Source organism: Centruroides vittatus, unplaced genomic scaffold (genome assembly GCF_030686945.1).
Source record: "Centruroides vittatus isolate TY-2023 unplaced genomic scaffold, ASM3068694v2 contig_7, whole genome shotgun sequence".
Taxonomy (NCBI): Eukaryota; Metazoa; Arthropoda; class Arachnida; order Scorpiones; family Buthidae; genus Centruroides; species Centruroides vittatus.
Genome location: NW_027122442.1, coordinates 2923735 through 2943654, shown reverse-complemented (window position 1 = coordinate 2943654; position 19920 = coordinate 2923735). Strand labels below are relative to the sequence as shown.

General features: G+C 30.7%; 1 protein-coding gene across 1 annotated transcript in view; it reads right to left on the bottom strand.

The window, feature by feature from the left end:
- The window catches only part of LOC136980486 (multidrug resistance-associated protein 1-like), a 46405-nt gene that overhangs the window by 18424 nt on the left and 8061 nt on the right, over positions 1 to 19920 (bottom strand). Inside the window, exons 4-15 of the mRNA XM_067276610.1 lie at positions 16852 to 16989; positions 16642 to 16776; positions 16482 to 16543; positions 12758 to 12889; positions 11247 to 11399; positions 8291 to 8465; positions 7939 to 8193; positions 1439 to 1642; positions 1217 to 1363; positions 1053 to 1137; positions 777 to 967; positions 520 to 696 (exon numbers count right to left, since the gene is read on the bottom strand). Of these exons, the coding sequence (XP_067132711.1) occupies positions 520 to 696; positions 777 to 967; positions 1053 to 1137; positions 1217 to 1363; positions 1439 to 1642; positions 7939 to 8193; positions 8291 to 8465; positions 11247 to 11399; positions 12758 to 12889; positions 16482 to 16543; positions 16642 to 16776; positions 16852 to 16989 (1854 nt within the window). The remainder of the gene's footprint in view (positions 1 to 519; positions 697 to 776; positions 968 to 1052; positions 1138 to 1216; positions 1364 to 1438; positions 1643 to 7938; positions 8194 to 8290; positions 8466 to 11246; positions 11400 to 12757; positions 12890 to 16481; positions 16544 to 16641; positions 16777 to 16851; positions 16990 to 19920) is intronic.

Below are 19920 nucleotides of genomic sequence, written 5' to 3'. Positions count from 1 at the left end.
TTTATTCACCACATAAATGCCTTTACTCAATCTATTTCTCTGTTCACCTACTAAAAATTGTATTATAAATAGAAATAATATAAAGATATTGTATAAAATAAAAAACATTGTAACGAGACGCATCGTTGAACATTATTGCATCAAAGGTTATGCAAATGTTATCAATTTAAATAATGGTGTATCTGTAGATGCATGCTGGGACAGCTTGGTAGAATATAAATGTACTGGTGATGTAAAGGTGTAGTGTCCACTGAAGAGGCAAGTGATTGTGAAATGCATTTGGATAATAAAATAAGAAATATTTGCAAATTTTTAAGGTGTCCATCTCAGTTTTTAATTCATTTCGAAATCGGATAAAAAAGAGTTCTTTTAAACTTGTTTATTTTTAAGAAATTTACAATTTTTTAGAGATTATTGTTTTTAACATTTATAATAACCGATCCCATTGTTTGATATTTATTTATAATATCAGTTATTAATTAAAAATTTTAGTTTATCTTAATTAAAAATATTGTCTACCTTTTCACCAATTTCTGTAAGATCACCAGCTGGTAACATTTCTAAATCAGATTTAAGAGCACAGGCTTCAAGAATTTTGTTATACTTATTTTCTTTATAGTGTTTTGTGAATAGAATATTGTTTCTTAATGTGGTATTTTGTATCCATGCCTGCTGAGGCACATAAGCAAGGGTACCCTTGAAAATAAACCAAATTCGAATATAAAAATCAATTTTAAAAATTACCTTAAAATTAAATAAGTTAAAAAAAAAATTACTTTAATGTTGACTCGACCTTTCAGTTTCTCCATTTCTCCAAGAAGTGCTGACAGAAAAGAAGATTTTCCAGATCCTACTTGTCCAACAATGGCCACAAGTGATCCAGATTTGATTTGTATAGAAATATCTTTTAACATTGGCTTAGAATCTTCCCAACTAAATGCAGCATCTTCTATGACGATTCGGTTATCTACATTGAAGTTAATACAGTAAAAACATAAATTCTTATCATAAAATATTCATCATGATTTAATTCAAATAAAATCTAAATAAACCTTCATGCTCATCATGACCAATGGCATCAAGATCCAATTCTTTACATTGAAGAAAACGATTGATTCTTCTTAAAGATACAATAAACTATAATAATCAATTATATAATTATTAATATAATTCAACTTAATTTATTACAGGAAAAATTAATACTTAAAATAATCACCATTGCTGTAAAAGTTATTAACATGGGAAGAAATGCTAAAGGTACACGAAGAATATTAAATAACGTTAGTGAAACAAATGCTCGATTTGCATCCAAAACATTTTCAGAATTTATAAAAACAAACATTGTAAAACTTGCCAAACCAACCTAAAATAAAATTTGTTTATTTTATTATTATTCTATTCAAATAATTGTAATTAAAACAAAAAAAATAAAACATACCAGAAATGGTGCACTGGTAAAGAAAAACATTATAAAAGAATTTAAGTATGACTGTGTTTTAAGAACTTTAATTTCTCTATTTCGAATATCCATGACACTTTTTTGAAATGACTCTTCCCATGCATACAATTTCAATATTTTTATTCCAGTTAATATTTCATTCATTATATTTATACGTTTATCTTTATCTTTCATCAAACGTAACTGAAAATGAAACAATATATTTAAAATACTATAATAATTATCGGCCCGAAGAGGGACTCAAACCCGCAACTCCCGCTTACCGTGCGGTTGCGGGAGTTATGGGTTTGAGTCCCACTTCGGGCTGATTCTTTTCTTCCAGTTTAATCTAAATTATTTAAATTATTATAATTATTAATTTTAATAAAAGATGGCACCTAACGCCTACCTCAACTGCCAAATCTATATATATAATCGAGACGAGTTGATGATGATAATAATAATAATAACTCTCCCATGGTCACCACCTGGTCGTGGTGGGAGAGCCCAGTAATTTTACTGATCCATAGGGCAATGCAGGCTGGAGCACAAGCTCCTGGTAGGGACACCCATGCCAGTAAGGTCTATGGGGAGAAATGAAGCTAAGAGTGACCACACACCCACATTCTGTGGAGATACGTATCATGGTAGTAACCAGATCTAAATGTGATACCGGCTCGGACGTCGCCCGGGTTAACAAGGTCCGCGTTCGTGAGTTAGGCAGAGGCTCACGTTCGAAAAATAGGCCACAGTCTCCCTTGGTTACCGGTGGCGAAAGCAGCACCGGCCCAAGCATGGCTACTGCAATGCCCTCAACAGATGTGAGGAACCAACCCAGCCTTGGTGTTTCTGTGGCAATGCATCCGCAGACCACAAAGGCTGGAAAACCACGCCAACGGATGAAATGGACGGTAGAAATGAACGAGTTTATCATCCGTACTTACTACACGATCACAAAACTCGAAACAAACATGACAGCATACAGACAACAACTATACCATAGATTCACACAACAGTATCCTCACCTCACTGTCACCGAACAAAGGGTTGTTGATCAAAAAAGAACAGTTATACACAACAACCTTATTCCACAAACAACATTTGAACTTATCAAACAACAGGTTGCTGATCAAATACATCAACAGACAGAAACATCTAACATTAATGAAGATCATGTAACCTGTCAGGATAATCCAGCAACAAGCATTGATAATAACACACATACAACAATTACCACTAATGATACTACAGACACTTCCTCATCCATCACTGATAACATAGACATGGATTTAGTTAATACGCTCTCACTTATATTTCAGGAAACACTCACTAAATATACAGGTACAGATCCCACACAACGACCACGAATACCAAAGATCAACATGTCAAAAGAAGTAGGAAAAACACTAAATTATGTAAACACTCGCTTACTACCACACTACATTCATTCAATTTCTACACTCGCAGACATCCATACATTAGTTTATGCTGGGGCAGTCACAGTAGTGACACAACATGGACTGAAAGTACAATCACAGACAAATACACAGAAAACACAATTCTATCACAAGCCTGCCTGGCAGAGAAGAATAGAAACACAAATAAATGACATTAGACAGCAATTAGGCAGGCTAACACAATACACTAAAAACAACATAACACCCAAATTAAGGAAACAGCTCAAAAACATTTTCAAGAAAATAAAAACACACACAAAACATGAACATCACAACACACGCATTACAGAATACATTGATACACTAAAACAAAAACTTGCTGCCAAAGCACGTAGACTCAAACGTTACAAAACATGTACACTACGAAAACAACAAAATAAATTATTTACAAACAATGAAAAACTCTTTTACAGACAAACTAATAACAAAGCAAACACTGATACACAGCACAGTGGCACACCAACAGAAGAACAACTCACAACATATTGGTCTTCTCTTTGGTCCAGTGCTGTCACGCACAATGCTGATGCAGGCTGGATCGAGGAGGAGAACAGAAACTTGCACAACATACCAACTATGCCCTGTGTTGAAATAAACATACATGATTTCCAATACACTGTTAACAGAACACACAACTGGAAGACACCTGGTGTAGACAACATTCACAATTTCTGGTACAAAAAGTTTACATCACTGCACCAGGAACTAGCTAAACATCTAACACACATCATCATCAATCCACGAAGACATGCCAAATTTTCTTACTCAGGGCATCACCTACATGAAACCTAAAAACAACAATAACACAGACCCCACACAATACAGACCAATTACATGTCTTCCAACACTCTACAAATTATTGACATCCTGTATTGCAAACAAAATATACAAACATGTTGAAGAACACGACATTCTAACAGAACAACAAAAAGGTTGTCGTAGAAACACAGGGGATGCAAAGAACAGTTACTCATAGATTCAGTCATTCTACGGCAAGCACACAGACAACACAGAAACATACACATGGCATATATAGACTACAGAAAAGCATTCGACAGTGTTCCACACAGTTGGCTGCTACATATTCTACACATGTACAAAATACATCCATCACTCATTGCATTCTTTCAAAACACTATGCAGCACTGGAGAACAACACTACATCTCAGGGTTAGTAACACTTCCATACAAACAAACCAAATTTTTATTAGGCGAGGAATTTTTCAAGGAGATTCCTTGAGTCCTCTCTGGTTCTGCCTAGCCTTGAATCCATTATCCAACATTTTAAACAACACGCAATATGGTTACAATATCAGGCATGAAAAAACAACACAGTATACACTGTCACATCTCATGTACATGGATGACATAAAACTTTATGCATCCACACAAAAACAACTTCATCAACTCCTACAAATCACACATTCATACACCAACGACATACAAATGGAATTTGGCCTAGATAAATGCAAAACACTTCACATAGAAAAAGGAATCCTGAAGAAAGAAGATTTTGCACTTGGAAATGGAGATGTTATTGAATCCATGGAAGAGGGCGAGTTCTACAAGTATTTAGGATTCCAACAGGCCAAACTAACAGAACATACACAAATAAAGCAAAGATTAATTAAAGAATACCAAAGTAGATTAAATGCTATTCTCAGAACACAATTAAATGCAAAACACACAGTTAAAGCAATAAACACATATGTCATCCCAATACTCACATATTCTTTTGGAGTTATACATTGGACTCACACTGATCTTGAGCAACTCCAAAGGAAAACAAGAACAACACTTACTAAGCATAAACAACATCATCCTAAATCTGCCACAGAAAGATTAACCCTTCCACGTAAAGATGGCGGACGTGGCCTGATTGACATAGTTAACCTTCACTACAAACAAATACAGTCACTGCGAGAGTTTTTCTACAAAAAACAAGAAACATCACAATTACATAAAGCAGTAACTCTAGCAGACTCAAATAACACACCATTAAACTTACACTCACATAATATGGACACAACACAACATATAAAAAGCATAGACACCATTAAGCAATCGTGGGCTCGAAAGGCACTCCATGGCAGGCATCCTTATGATCTGGCCCATGATTTTGTTGACAAAACTGCGTCAAACAGCTGGTTAGCTCGGGGATGCCTCTTTGGGGAGACGGAAGGATTCATGATTGCCATACAGGATCAGGTCATAAATACTAAAAACTACAGAAAACACATACTCAAAGATACAACACTCACAAATGACACATGCAGAAAATGTCACGTCATGCCAGAAACTATACAACACATCACTTCTGGTTGCAAGCTCTTGGCACAGACAGATTATCTACACAGACATAATCAAATAGCAAATATAATACACCAAGAGCTTGTAAAGAAACACAAATTAGTAGACACCCACGAGCCATACTACAAATACATTCCACAGACAGTATTGGAAAACAACACGCACAAAATGTACTACGACAGAGCCATAATCACAGATAAAAACAATTTACCACAACAGACCAGACAACACTCATTGACAAACACAATAAAATCACATACATTATAGACATATCCATTCCAAACACTCACAATATACAAAACGCATGTGCTGAAAAAATTAGCAAGTACACAGAACTCGCCCAGGAAATAAGGCATCTGTGGAGGATGGATAGGGTGCTTATTGTACCTGTTGTTCTCTCCTCTACAGGTATCATACCACACACACTACACAAAAGCCTGGGCACGTTACAATTGAATAGAAACACATACATCACACTACAGAAGGCCACTATATTGAATACATGTCATATTGTGAGAAAATTCCTGAATACAGACACACACACTGATACACTTCTTTAATTTCTGTTTTGGTTACTATGCCTTGACTTTGGTCCGGCATAGTACACAGCCACCGGTGTTAACCGAGTATCTCTCACTTAACCCAACACAATAATAATAATAATAATAATCAGCACAGAGCCCAAATGGTTAGGAGTTGAAAGTTGAAATTTGGTACACAGTTATGTACGTCACGAGAACACACACTAAGAACAGATTTTTTGAAATTCCTCCCCACAGGGAGAGGGACAGGATTAAGGCTTAATACTTCCATCAACAATGGAAGTGTCAAGTAGCAATGGAAGTGTTAAGTAACAATGGAAATGCCAACAATAGAAGTGTCAACAATAGAAGTGTTACGTAACAATGGAATTGTTAAGAGAACGCAACGTGCAAGACGCAGATGCAGTTTTTTTCATTTTTGTGGGAAATCGAACATATTTTTAGACCCATCTAAAAATTCTGTAATTAGTCTGGAAACAGGGAGACCTAATTCTTGCATTCTGTGAAAATGGGTAAGGTTAACTATAACGTAATAATCTTAATTTTCACTAAAACGGTTAGGAGTTTAAAGTTGAAATTTGGTACACAGTTAGGGTACCAAATTTAAGTACCAAAGTGTTAAGTAACAATGGAGAACAAGAGAAAGCAACGTGCAAGATTTACGGGCTCTGGAAAAAAAAAAAAGAAAAAGAGTAATATGTTAGAACCAGGGCCGGTTCTAGGGTTTTGAGTGCCCCGGGCAAAACAAAATTTGGCGCCCTTTCATACAAGAATATACAAATTTACTGCAAATTAAAAAAAAAGTAAAAAAAGGCAAAAAATCAAAATTACACAATAAAGAACTGTGTAAAAAATTTATTTATTTAAAGCACGGCAAGTGTTGTTAATGCAAAGTTTACAGAAAGACAAAGTTATTTAACTATTAAGGCGTATGACAGGCGCCAGTATCACTTTGACTATTCATAATTTTGTTGATATTTGTTATTTATAAATTTGATCTCGTCCATTTTTTGAGTAGATTGTTGTGATACGTGATACTGATTACAAATTATCTTTCGAAAATAAATAAAAATAAACTTTTTAGAGATTAAAAAGCATTTGTCTGCATCAATGTTGTGTGATAAAAGCCATAAAAATTCTTAGGTTTCATTATTTTAATTAGTAAATTTTTGTTTTTGTCTATTAATCCTTTTTTTGAGTTATTATGAATTCTGACTATACTTCCTTATAGTTTTCTTTGAATAATTGTAATATTATTTTATCTGTTGACAATAATAAAATAATTAGCGTTGTGACCTTTATTTGGTATTATTAAAGAAAAAACAATTTATTGCTTGCTAAAAAAATCGATGTCTCATGAAAAATGATCAATTTTAATTTATAAAATCTAAAAAAATAATGAATGTAAAAAAATATTTTATTTTTATATCGGCGCCCCTCAAAATTTGGCGCCCTGGGCAGTCGCCCAGCTTGCCCGCCCCTTTATCCGGCACTGGTTAGAACACATTCGATTTTCAAATTTAAACAGATTAGTTCTCGATCTTTCTTCTTCATTCGATGAAAATCGAACGATATAATCATAACACGTCGTGAAAATCAAACAATATTAGAACATTCGATTTTCAAATTCGAAGTTTCTTTAGAAATACTTAGTTTGTTGATGAAATTACTCTTTTTCTTTTGTGACTATAACGTAATAATCTTAATCTTCGCTATCGTTACTTTTGCCCGAGCAATGCCGGGCCTACCTGCTAGTTTATTTATAATCTTTAATCGTATATATCCAAAAGTTAGCCTGATTATTTACGGCAGTTGGTGATGTATAAGCCATATGAATTTGAATCAATAATCTGTTTATTTATGTTTTTGTAAGTTTTTTAATCAATCTTAACACAGTATAGTTATGTACTGTATCATCTTCAGACTGATTAAAGAACATACGTATGCAAATCAGAAACATATGACAGCATGCACTGGTACAAAATGAACAGCAAAATCTACAACATTCAGATATAAAAATACAAAAAGTCCAGTATTCTGGTACCACTCTTGTCCCAGATTAACAAACTTCCTCTGTATTATTTTACTTTATGTACTGTATATTATTTACAATTTTTAATCATAACTATAAACATCCAATTATAATTTTAAAAAAAAATCAAAGAAATATTATTAAAATTTCCAAATTTACCTGTAATTGTTTAAGCTTTGCAGTTATCACACCATTGATAGGAATGAATAATATCATTACAGCTAAACCACCAAGTGTTGATATTCCAAGTTGTTGCCACAACAAATAAATTGCAATTCCTATTTGTAATGGTGTGGACCATAATAAATTTACTAACTGAATATAATCCATCATTCTTTGTGTATCTACTGCCATTAGATTAACAATTTCTCCAACAGTGAAGTCTCTTTTAGCATCATTAGATAATATTAATGACTAAAAAAATTGTGGTTAATTAAAATATAATAATTACTGTCAAATAAAGAAATAAATATATTTAATTTGCTTATATATACACAACATTACTAATTACTTTTCTATAAACTGCAGATATAACACAGGATCGAATTCTCATTGCTATAGTGTAGATTTTAAATTCATACTGGCTGTTAAAAAATGATTCAAACATTGAAGAAAAAAACATTGTTGCAGCATAAACAAAACCTCTCCAATAAGGCTCATTTCCTCCAACAAATGCAATAAGCATACTGCAAGAATTAAAAAGAGAAATTTTACTCTACAATCTACTTTATTATAAAATTAAGTATTTATTAAATATTGAATAATAAGTAGATCTTCATAAAATAATAACAACAAATAAATAAAAATTAAAATCACAAAAATTAAACAGCATATATTGAATTATTCAATGCTTATGACTGAATTACAATTTTCAAATTGCAGACCTATACATTCTTGCCATCATGCATTGTCTGTTGCTGTCTGTCCTTTAATCTCAGAAACAGAATTAAAGACCAGGTATAGAAGAATTAGGAGCTGAAGGCCCTTATTAACAAAATATGAACTTCAGTCTGGATTGGAAGTCACATGATTTCAATTCAAAACTTTCTCGAGAAAGAAGTTAGCTATTTGACTGGCTTTACTCAGTTGTTATCAGAAGAAGTATTATGTGCAGGGACAAGACATTACTAAAATCGTGACCACATATGGAATGTTCAGGAGCCAAAGATCCCAATTAACTATATGCAAACTTACAGTCAGGACCAGAAGTCACATGATTTTTTAAATTAAAAGATGATTAAAAATTGCAGCCTGGCATTATGATGATGACAATAAATAATTGTTCATTTTACTTTAAATTCTAAAGTTCAAATTTTTTCTGTACTCTAACATTATAAGAATAAATAGTAGAGATTTTTATTTATTTATTATTTTTTTAAATACTGTAGAATCTGCTTATTGTAATCATAATAATTTATAACTTTATGTACTTAATAAGAAAGTCAAACAACACAAAAAGTGTGACAAATTGCACTATACAGTATCGTATTTAATGACAAAGCAACTATTAAAATTTAAAATTTTCCAAAACCTTATTAATTCAACAACCTGCATAACTCAATATGCTTAGCTTTCTTCAGGAGGTGTCAAGTTATTAGGATTCCACTGTATAAGACAATGGCCTAACCACCTACTTCAGATTGATTATTAATCGTTAGCCAAACTACAGTCTGAATAACCTAGAAATTATGACTATTGTAGGATAGTTGAGCTTGGTTGTTTATATATATATATATCTACAATAATTTCTTAACAGAAATGAAACAGGAAAAACAATATTTTAATGCATGAGATGGAAACTTAACTGCATACCAGTAATTATCTTGTTTTCAATGGCTACCCTGGAGGCTTAAGGTATATGGTAGGGTAAGTATACAAAATTTTGTTACCTGTTTTTCATTTAATAATTTTAGGAAAGTAATATCTGATACTAATTCGTTTTTCAAAATGCTTATTTTTATTAAAAAGGTTAAATTGTTTATCTCGTGATGTTGGCTTTATGGTAATGTGGTTTTTTGTGTTTCTTTTAAATTTATAGTGAAAATTGTTAGTAATTTTATGTTAATTGCACCCTGGGGAGTGGTTTGCACATTATTTAATCAGCAGTTACCTTTGGTTATTTGAGAGAATATCCAATTTGTGAATAAAAGACTAAACTGATTATTTTTCGTGCGTATTCTGAGATGTCAAGAGTATATGCCAGAACACATTCAATGTAAAGTCAAGAACCCTTAACTGTAACTTAACTACTTTTAATTGTAAATATATCTTAAACTATAATGGTAATTTAACTGTCAAACAATTTTAACTGTAAATATGTAATTTTAAACGGAATGTATATGTGTCAACACCACCTACAAGAAATCCCGGAAGTCATGCCGACAGGTGAGGGGCTTATGCCCAAAACACGTATCGGCCTATAGGATATTTTGAATAAAGATAATGTAGAAATGCCCTGTGTATATCTATGCACCTAGTCATGAAGATAAAAACATGATTATTTTTCATTTTCTAGGTAAGATAAATAATTACCAGAAAACTAGGCCTTATTTATTTTATTTTTTGGATAGCTCTCCCACTTTTAGGTTTAGAATGAATTTAATTTTTGATTTAATATTGTGTTTTAGTTATAAGTTGTATATATTTGTTTTGTATTAATAGATATGTTGTATGATTTTTTGTATTTTTTCTTCAGTATCATGGTTGTACCAGTATACTTAAATAAATAAATAAATATAAAGGTTTTATTTTCATTTTTGCATTTTTTCTGCAGGGTATATGCCATTGTGGGTTATCCACATAAAATTACATTACTTATTTTTTATTAAATAGTGTAGAATTGCTACTTATGATGGTCTTGATAAATTTTTGTTTTTCATTCTATATGGATGTAGGGTGAAGAGGAGTCTAAATACCCAAAATGCATTCTAAAACTTGATTGTGGATAATTAAAGGGTATTCTGTAAAAAATTTAATCTAGTTGTTCCCTGATATGATAAATCCTTAAATTTATTATAGCTGTATTCATTAGGCTATTTAATTTATACTTAATTTTATGTTATGTTGTTAGAATCTGTAATATATGTTTATTTAACAATATTTATTATTACAAAATAACAAACGATAATATTTTCTTGTCTTTGAAAAAGATAACAAATGAAGTTCACTGCAAAATGCAAGTTACATCTTGTCTGTGTTGTAAACTGAGAATTTATGCTAAAGTTTGTCCAATCATAGTTTCAGATAGTTTGCCACTTTTGTAGTTTAGTAGAACACTCGTAACATGTTTGGTGAACACCAGTTAAGAACCACTGACATATACAATTTTTGACAAGAACTTTTATCAAATAAAATATTTTGTCATTGAAATTTAAAGTTATATTCAAAATATTATTCAATTTTACATTAAATTTTTAAGTTTAAAAACATAATTATAGATGATAAATTAAAATAAACTGTTAACTTACTCTAATATCAAAGGATTTACAAAAGTTAGAACACTTGCAATTAATTTTAATATTGCTGTCAATAGAAATTCAATCCAGAAAGTTTTAATCAGTGGATATAAAATACTTATTTTCTTAATAGCAGTTTCATTCTCATAATTCTTAGGTTTTGTCCTAAAATAAAAATTATACTATAATTTCAAATAAACAACATACATACATATTTTTTATGAAATAAAAAAATTAATTTGAAGACATTCAACTATTAAATAAGTAAGTTTTCTATGATTTTGATCTCTCTTTCTACATAAGCAATTGTAAACATTGCATTGATATCTTTCTCTCTTTCCTAAATACAGAGTATACACAGACCCTAAGAGAGGGAGGTGCAGCAAGTTGCTACCTTTGAGCTTTAGGGGGCCACATCAGAGAAAAAAAAACATTTCAAACTTGTCCATTTTCTGATTATTTTTTCCAAATAATAAAATAATTTTGGCCATGGGCTAACATTTATTCTAGATTATTTTTCTACTTCAATATCATTTCGTTATTTGTATAAGTAGGGTCTCAAAAAGAGGGGCCCAAAATAGTCTTTGCACTGACAGTTCTATATTCTCTCAAGGACCTGGAATATCATAAAGTATGGTAACACTTAACTTATTGAACAAAGAGTACAAATGATATCACTTTTATATGTCTATCAATTGAAAGAGAAACTTTGAAATTTCCAACTTTGGCCTGTAGTTCATATTACTTGCAAATATGTCAACCTTGGTGCTGAGAATGCTTTGTGTGTGTTAAAATTTGATAAAAGCAAGTATGCTACAGATGTTCAACAGAAATTTCAAACTACTTATGATAAACAAGTACCAAGTAGAAAGGCAACATACAATAAGAAATTCAGAACCATGGGTTGCTTGTGTCCACAAAACTGGAGGGGCTGTCCTGGTGTGAATGAAAATAACATGGAGCGAGTCAGAGACACATTCACACACAATTCAAAGAAGTCAATATATAGAGTATTCCAAGAGCTACAAATGCCAGTGATGACAGTGTGGAAAATTTTGCATAAAAAGCTGTCTATGAAACCATAGATTCTAGCTGCTGCACATGGTAAAAAAAAATAACAACGACAAACAGTTTCAGTTTTCTTGCCAAGTGCAAGAAAAGGTAGACGATAATGACTTTGTGAATCACTTAATTTCCAGGAGATGAAGTAATATTTCACACAAGTGGAATAGTTAAAGTAGCCATATTTTTTGAATACCAGTATAATCTTAATGTTTATAACAATTTTACATATCTTTTAATATATTAAATAAAGCTTAGAAATATTTAACATTAGCAATGATTGAATCCTTCCCTTTCCATATAAACAATCAAGATTTTCTTTCATCCCTTCCCTCTCAAATGCTTGTGTAATACTTGAATGTCTCCTATACAGATATATTAAAATGTAACTATATAAATGTAAATAACTGTATATATATTTATTTATTTATTTTTATAATTAAATTTTTAAAAATATTTACCTGATATTTTCTTCCAACAGTGGGATCCAATATTCATCAAATTTCATAGAAACATCTCTTGTTCTATTTTCTGAACTTAATGACCACATATCATCCAGTTCTAAAGGCTTTTTGTAACCAAGATAAATCATTCTATGGAAAAAAAATATCAGTGAATAAAAATAAATAATAAAATAACAAAGCATATAAATAACATAGCATAATAAGCAGTAAAATAACATAGTCATTAGCCTTATTACCAGGATTTGATGACTACAATCTTATTCAAGACAGAAGCAAATTTTATCCCATTTCTCTGTATTATAATTATGAATTATTAATGCATTATTCTTGAATGATATTATAATATTATCCAAGAAAAATATTTATGATAATAACCAACTCATAATCATACACATTTAAAGTCAATTATAGAAATAAAGCCTCGTTCAGTTAAGGTCCTCACTAACTTTTAAGTATTATCCTGTTTTCAAAAACATCTTATACTAGCCTTTATGCTAAAAATTCCCTGTCTTTAGACAAGTTAAATAACAGACTGTTTATAAATTATGTCCACATTTTTCTTGAAATTTTTACTACCCCTCTCCCAGTCTGTCCAAGTTTCCATAACCCCTCCCCTACCCTTATCCAACTTGTCATAATTCCTCTTTCCATTCCAATGTGAACTGTGGCTGTATGCCATTTTGTATATAATAATTTAAGTATAGTTTTAGTCCTCTCCTTTGTTCTTTGTTTCTTCTTGCTTACAGAACTTTCTTTTCTAACTCTTTTCCTTGGATGATGATGACTGATTCTTGGAGCCATGGACAACAATGAAATAAAAAAGGCCCTGAAGGCCACTGAGAGAAAGGAAGAACATTCTTTGGTCCAGACCTCAAGGTGGACAGAGATTGAATGTGGTGCTCCTGGTCACGAATGGCAGCAACTGGAGAATTCAACAGAGTTGGAGAAGAAAGTTGGATTTTATCGTACTTATCATTTGTACTTATTTGTCACAAACGGTATATCTTTTGTCATTCCTGCCATTAATCATTATTAGAAGCTGTGCTACAATTGTTGATTTTGGAGTTGGAATCCATAAGGATCTTGTTCAAATACATGAAATAAAATATTGTTGCTAAATATTCTTGTCATGTTTCCTTTGTCAGTCTATGTACATTTTGCGTGAACATCACAGAACATTATTATAAACAACCCCTAACTAATGTTAGCTATATTAAAAACTATGATTTAAATAGAGGCAGGCAAAACTATATCTGTAGACTTTGTTTCTGTAAGCAGTCAAAGTTTATATCAAAGTTTTTATCCATTATTGGTTATTTACTTCTCACATTTTTGGTTAAATTTTCTTTTAAACAAAATGTAAGAAAATATCAAAAATTAGTTTTTATAAAGTTATGTACAGTACAGGATTTAAAGGAAAGTCTACTCACCCCCTATAACTTTAAACCATCTGTTATAATGCAATGAAAGTAATTGGCATCTATAGGAAAGCAACCATGCACAATCCATTGAATGCAATTTTAGCATTCCTAATGGTGAAATACAGAACTAAAGAAAATTAACTCAGAAATTAACAGATAGGCAAAAAATGAAAGAGCATCATTTATTTAGTACAAAACGATACTTAGTTCAACAGACACACTTACAAGAAAGAGCAGAAAAACTAAGAAAGCAGCAGAAAATCAATTTCTGACATTTGGTAACAGAATTATTGGATACAGTGGTTATGTGGAATGGCCACACAACTTAACACCAATAAACTTCTCCTTTTGGGGAAACCTAAAAAATCAAGTATACATATGCTACAGAATCTTCCACCACAACAGATTTAAAGGAATGCATTCTTCCTATAATTCTGTAATTCCTGCAATGCTGCATACTGTTCAAGGTGATGTTCATTGCCACTGTTGCTGCACACTTCAAACATTGTTTACAACAGATTACTTTGCTAAGTTAGTTGACCTGTGCTTCATAAACTTTGTGTTACAATCTGTGTACTTTTGTGTGTAAAAGTTTATTACTTTCTTAGTGTTTTCTGCTCTCTCCAGTAAGTGCTTCTGCTAAACCAAGTATTATTTTGTACCAAATAAATGATGCTCTTTTATTTTGCCTATCTGTTAGTTTCCAAGTTAATTTTTTTAGTTCTGTATTTTGCCACTAGGGGTGCTAAAATCATGTTCAATGGATTGCATGTGGTTACAGACTATAAAAAAGAGCATCATACATACATTAATACAATATACAGTATATATATATATATATACTGTATATTGTATTAATGTATGTATGATGTAAGGAATACTCGTGTATATATATATATCAAGTATCCCTTAACTAACACAGTTAATTAAACCCTCGATGCTACTGCATATATCACTTTAATCAAATACAGCTGTATCTTTGTACTACTTGACTGAACAAACAATCCCAACCCTCTAGAACAAATTTTTGGTTAATAACAAATAATTGGGCTGCAATTTGAAAAAAACTGTAGACTGATAAATTCCCACTGTCGTCCTCTGCCAGTCTATCCTTCCTTAATCTCAAGAACAGAGTTAGATAGATGAAAGTCAAGAAAGATATGGAAAGATTAGGGGCAGGAGATCCCAATTACTATATATGAATTTCCGGTCTAGACCAGAAGTCATGTTATTTTAATTCAAAAATTTTCCCCTGAAAGAAGTTAGATAGACCAACATGACTCTATTGCTAGCAGGAAAAGTATGATGTACAGGAGCAAGACACTACTAATTTGAGGTGGAGAGCATAGATTTTAAATTAAATTAATTAAAAATATGATTAAAAATTGTAGCCCAGTATTGTGACAATGTCACAATAAATAATTGCTTGTTTTATTTTAATTTTGTTATCAGTAAAAATGTTTTCTGTGATAAAAATAAGTAACTAATTTAAAAATAAAATGAAAACTTAAGAGTGCCCTTGGAGATTAAGAAAAGGGCAACCCAACAGCAAAGGGGAGCACATGCCCAAGTGCCCAATGTACTGGCACCCCTGTCCACGATGCTATAACAGGTTAAAAGTTATAGGAGTAAACAGATTTTCCTTTGAACCATGTATATATATTTTATTAGCAAGGTTGAGGCCGAAGTTTTAAACATGAAAACTTGTACGTCGGACGTTCAGTGCCGCTTTCCTGTAAGCATAGAAGTTTGACAATGGTGTTTGGAAAGTCAGTGAAATCATGCTCGACATTCTATATGCCATTGTAAAACTTCTAGGCTTACAGGAAAGTGGCGCCGAACGAACGTCCGACGTACACATTTTTGCATTTAAAAACTTCGGCCTCAACCTCGCTATTATGATAAAACATTTTTATTATATTAACATTAACATTTTATATATATATATATATATATATATATATATATATATATATATATGAGACATACAGTTTCAAAAATAGCCAACTCCATCTTTTCTGGATCTGAAACAAAGGGCTATGAATGTGACTGATTTTAAAACTAACTTCAATTTTCATCTTCCTTTTATCTCTTCTTTCTGTTTTGAGGCTAGTATAGAAATTTATAACAATGATGGCTGAAAAAAGCAGAAAAATACAAAAGATCAGGTGCTTAGTTAATTTTTTTTTCAAAAATGGGCTTAATCTATTTTTGAAACTAATATGCCTCACATATAAATAAACAAGAAAGTATGTAAATAAAAAGAACACATATTTTATCTTAAAATATTATATACATACCCATTAAACCACCAAAATGTTACTTTAGATAGAAATGAAGCATATTTTTCAGGACAATTATTCTAATTAAAAAATATTTATTTATTATTTTTTCTTGATGTAAAAATTAAAATTCAGTTTTTTTAAATTAAACTATCAATTTTCTTAATATTCAACTAACCTTAGATTCATCATATACTATATAATATTCAGGTTTGACATCAGCAAAACATGATAAAAACAATTCACCAATATAAAGAACTAAATAAATTACAGCAAATGTAAGAGAATATTCTGAAATTTCATAGGAATATTCCTGGAAAAAAACTCAAAACATTAAAAAATGAGTTTTACTATAGAGATATAATATAAAACTTGAATATTTTACAACCTCATTAAATATTCTCAATAAAATTGAACGATATATTATTATCTGTGAAATGGTTAACAAGAACCAAAAAATGAATAGCATTTCGGATGACTGTCGACCATTCTTCCTTCCTGAAGTGGTCAAAATTAGAACTAATATCTATATTTAAAAGAAAAGATACATATAAGGGTCTATATACAAAAACAAAATTTACAAATAATAATAGATTAATTAATATTTAACAATTTTACAAAAAATAATAAAGTATACAGTTTTTGACAATTATTATTAATAAAGTATTTACAATTCTTAAATTAAAATCTATAAAACAAAATTACGTTAAATATTCTTAATGATTATTTTTATTTAATTATCAATATTTTTATAAATGATTTTATGCGTGTATTAATTATAATCAATAGTCTATCATAAAACACGCAATAACAACATTCTTTAAGCTTTTGAACAAAACAGTGGCGTAGCGAGGGGGAGTGCAAGGGGGTCTATCATGCACTGAGCGCCACTCGCAGAGGGGCACCCAAATGGTCTCCAAGACAAACTATATGTGTTTCTGGAGGAGGAGGGGGCGCCAATAAAGTGTCGTGCCCGGGCACCAGTTATGTTCGCTACACCACTGGAACAAAATACAAGTTTTGGCAAATGAATCCCAAGATTTGAAATTTAGAGGAAATAATATACTATAATGAAAAACATTTAATGTTATTTTGATAAAATCTTTTTGAGAAACTCCTTATTTAGGTATTTGTCTGTAGAATTATTGAAAGCATTTTTTAAAATTTATATAAAATTTAATTCCTTTATTTTCTTTCATTAAATTCCTTTGTCATTTATTGTTTAGATATATCAATATATCATCTAAACATTCAAATAACTTCTAATTTGACATTGAGTATTGGGTATTAAGAAACATTCTACAGAAAATAAATCAAGAGAAGGTAGGGAGTACATTTGTAAAACTCTGAATGATCTAAACAAATTATTAACAAATCAGTCATAAAGTTTAATTTTGCTCAATGTGCATGCTCAATATTGATGACATTTCAAATAAACCTGTAATATATGTTGATGATTTAAATAAACATTAAATGTAATTGTGTAGGTGCCAAAGTAGCAACGCGAGTTATAAGGTTTGAGAGAAGGGTGTAGCAAAAACGAACAGCGATGTGGTAGCTAAAAGAACCAGCTGGACATACAAGTGTTTAGTTATATTAATAAAGAGTTTTTGTATTATATTATCTGGTCAGTTGAGTCGTTTATAATACAAAACTTTTAACAAAATTCATGAAGGAAAAAGATTACATTGTGAATAAAATGGCTTCTGGTAATATTGATGTTTCTAAATTCACTTCAGTGTATGAATTTTTTTTAGGCAGTCATTTCATGTAAATGAATGTAAACATATCAGTCAAAGTGTTCAACAAAAGTAAGAATAACAATGATGTCATTCTCATTTAACTTTTTTGACATTATGAACATACCAATAATTTAGTCTCACAATTCCATATTTGTCAAATCTCAATTATCATTGCAAAACAAGATCACACATTATTGTGTATCAAAAATTAACTTTTTCTTCCTAAATCTAAGACTTATTTAATGAATTTGTTTAACCAAACAATTAAGGAGTTATACATAATAGTCCTTATTCATTATCTAACTTATCAGAACAAATACTGAACACAATATCTAGTATTTCAACTGAGTAATATAGCATCTTAAAAATAGAAATCAACAAAATTATGAAAATAAGTAAATACTTATCATAATTTTATTTTATTTATTTTAATCGAATTAGTTTCAAGTGTATTATTTACAATTTTTACAGGACCAATTTTATAAATAAAAATTTTTAATTAAAAAAATTTTAAACCACTAAATTTTTAGTAATTTAAATCAAGATATCTTATATAAAATTTATTTATTTTTAATTAAAAAATAAATATCCATAAAACAATAAATAATTTTGATCACGGAAAAACGTTTTTTATTGGTATTCATTACAATTCATAATTAAAGTACCGTATTTTCCGGCGTATAAGGCAACTTTTTAACCCAGGAAAATCTTCTCAAAAGTCAGGGGTCGTCTTATACGCCAGAAAATACGGTAACAAGTTTGAATTACTTAAAAGCTCAATATTGCTGAAATCAAAACAAAAACATTAATTTTTGATAAATTATTAGACAATGAAAATCACCAAAATAATAATTTCAAAATGGTAAATGATATCATTAGATTATTTTTTATATTTATATTTTCTTTTTTAAATTTTCATTGACACTTGCACTCAAATTAAAGTTATAATGGATAATTAAATATTTGGAGAAAAAATTAGCATAAGTACAGGAGCTCCCCTACTTACGAACAGTCAACGTACAAACTTTCAGACTTGTGAATACTTTGATAGTACATCTAAAATTTAAATCCCATGTAAATTCTAAAGCCTTCTTGCCAGTCATGAGGTGGTGTTGAAGTCAGTCTTTAGCCAGTAAAAAAATAATAAATTTTTAATAAATAATTAATGTGGATTTATTTCTATTGGGTATTGTCATTTTTCATCTTCATGTGAATTCGGATCACTGCTCATGAGATGTCATTAAAGTTGGTAACATTGGAGTAATGGCATTTTTTGCTATTGTTTGCAATTTTTTATAAACTTTTACAATTAATGCTTCAAAAATGCATCCAAAATGTAATAATAAATCCAGCAGTGGAGATAAGTGCAAGAAGTGTGCAAAATCAAGTTTAGTTTCCATAAAATTAGTAATAATCAAATGGACTAAAAGCAATGTTCAATATAAAGAATATTATTAGTTTTGTTTTTTCACTTTTTAAATCTTAGTCATATTTCTGCAACAAAATTTAATTTTTGCTTCTTATCTTGTTACTACAAACAACTATGGTTTGCAGCCTGAGGACTATCTCTGAAATGGGCTAAAAGTTTTCATTATAGTTCAAAGTTTAATGAATATTTTTTACATCTTGATCTCTAAGAAAGCAGTTAGTTTTATTTGTTTGAGGTATTTGGCATGGGCGGGCACAGCTCCCCCAGTTAACCCGGTGCCCCTCCC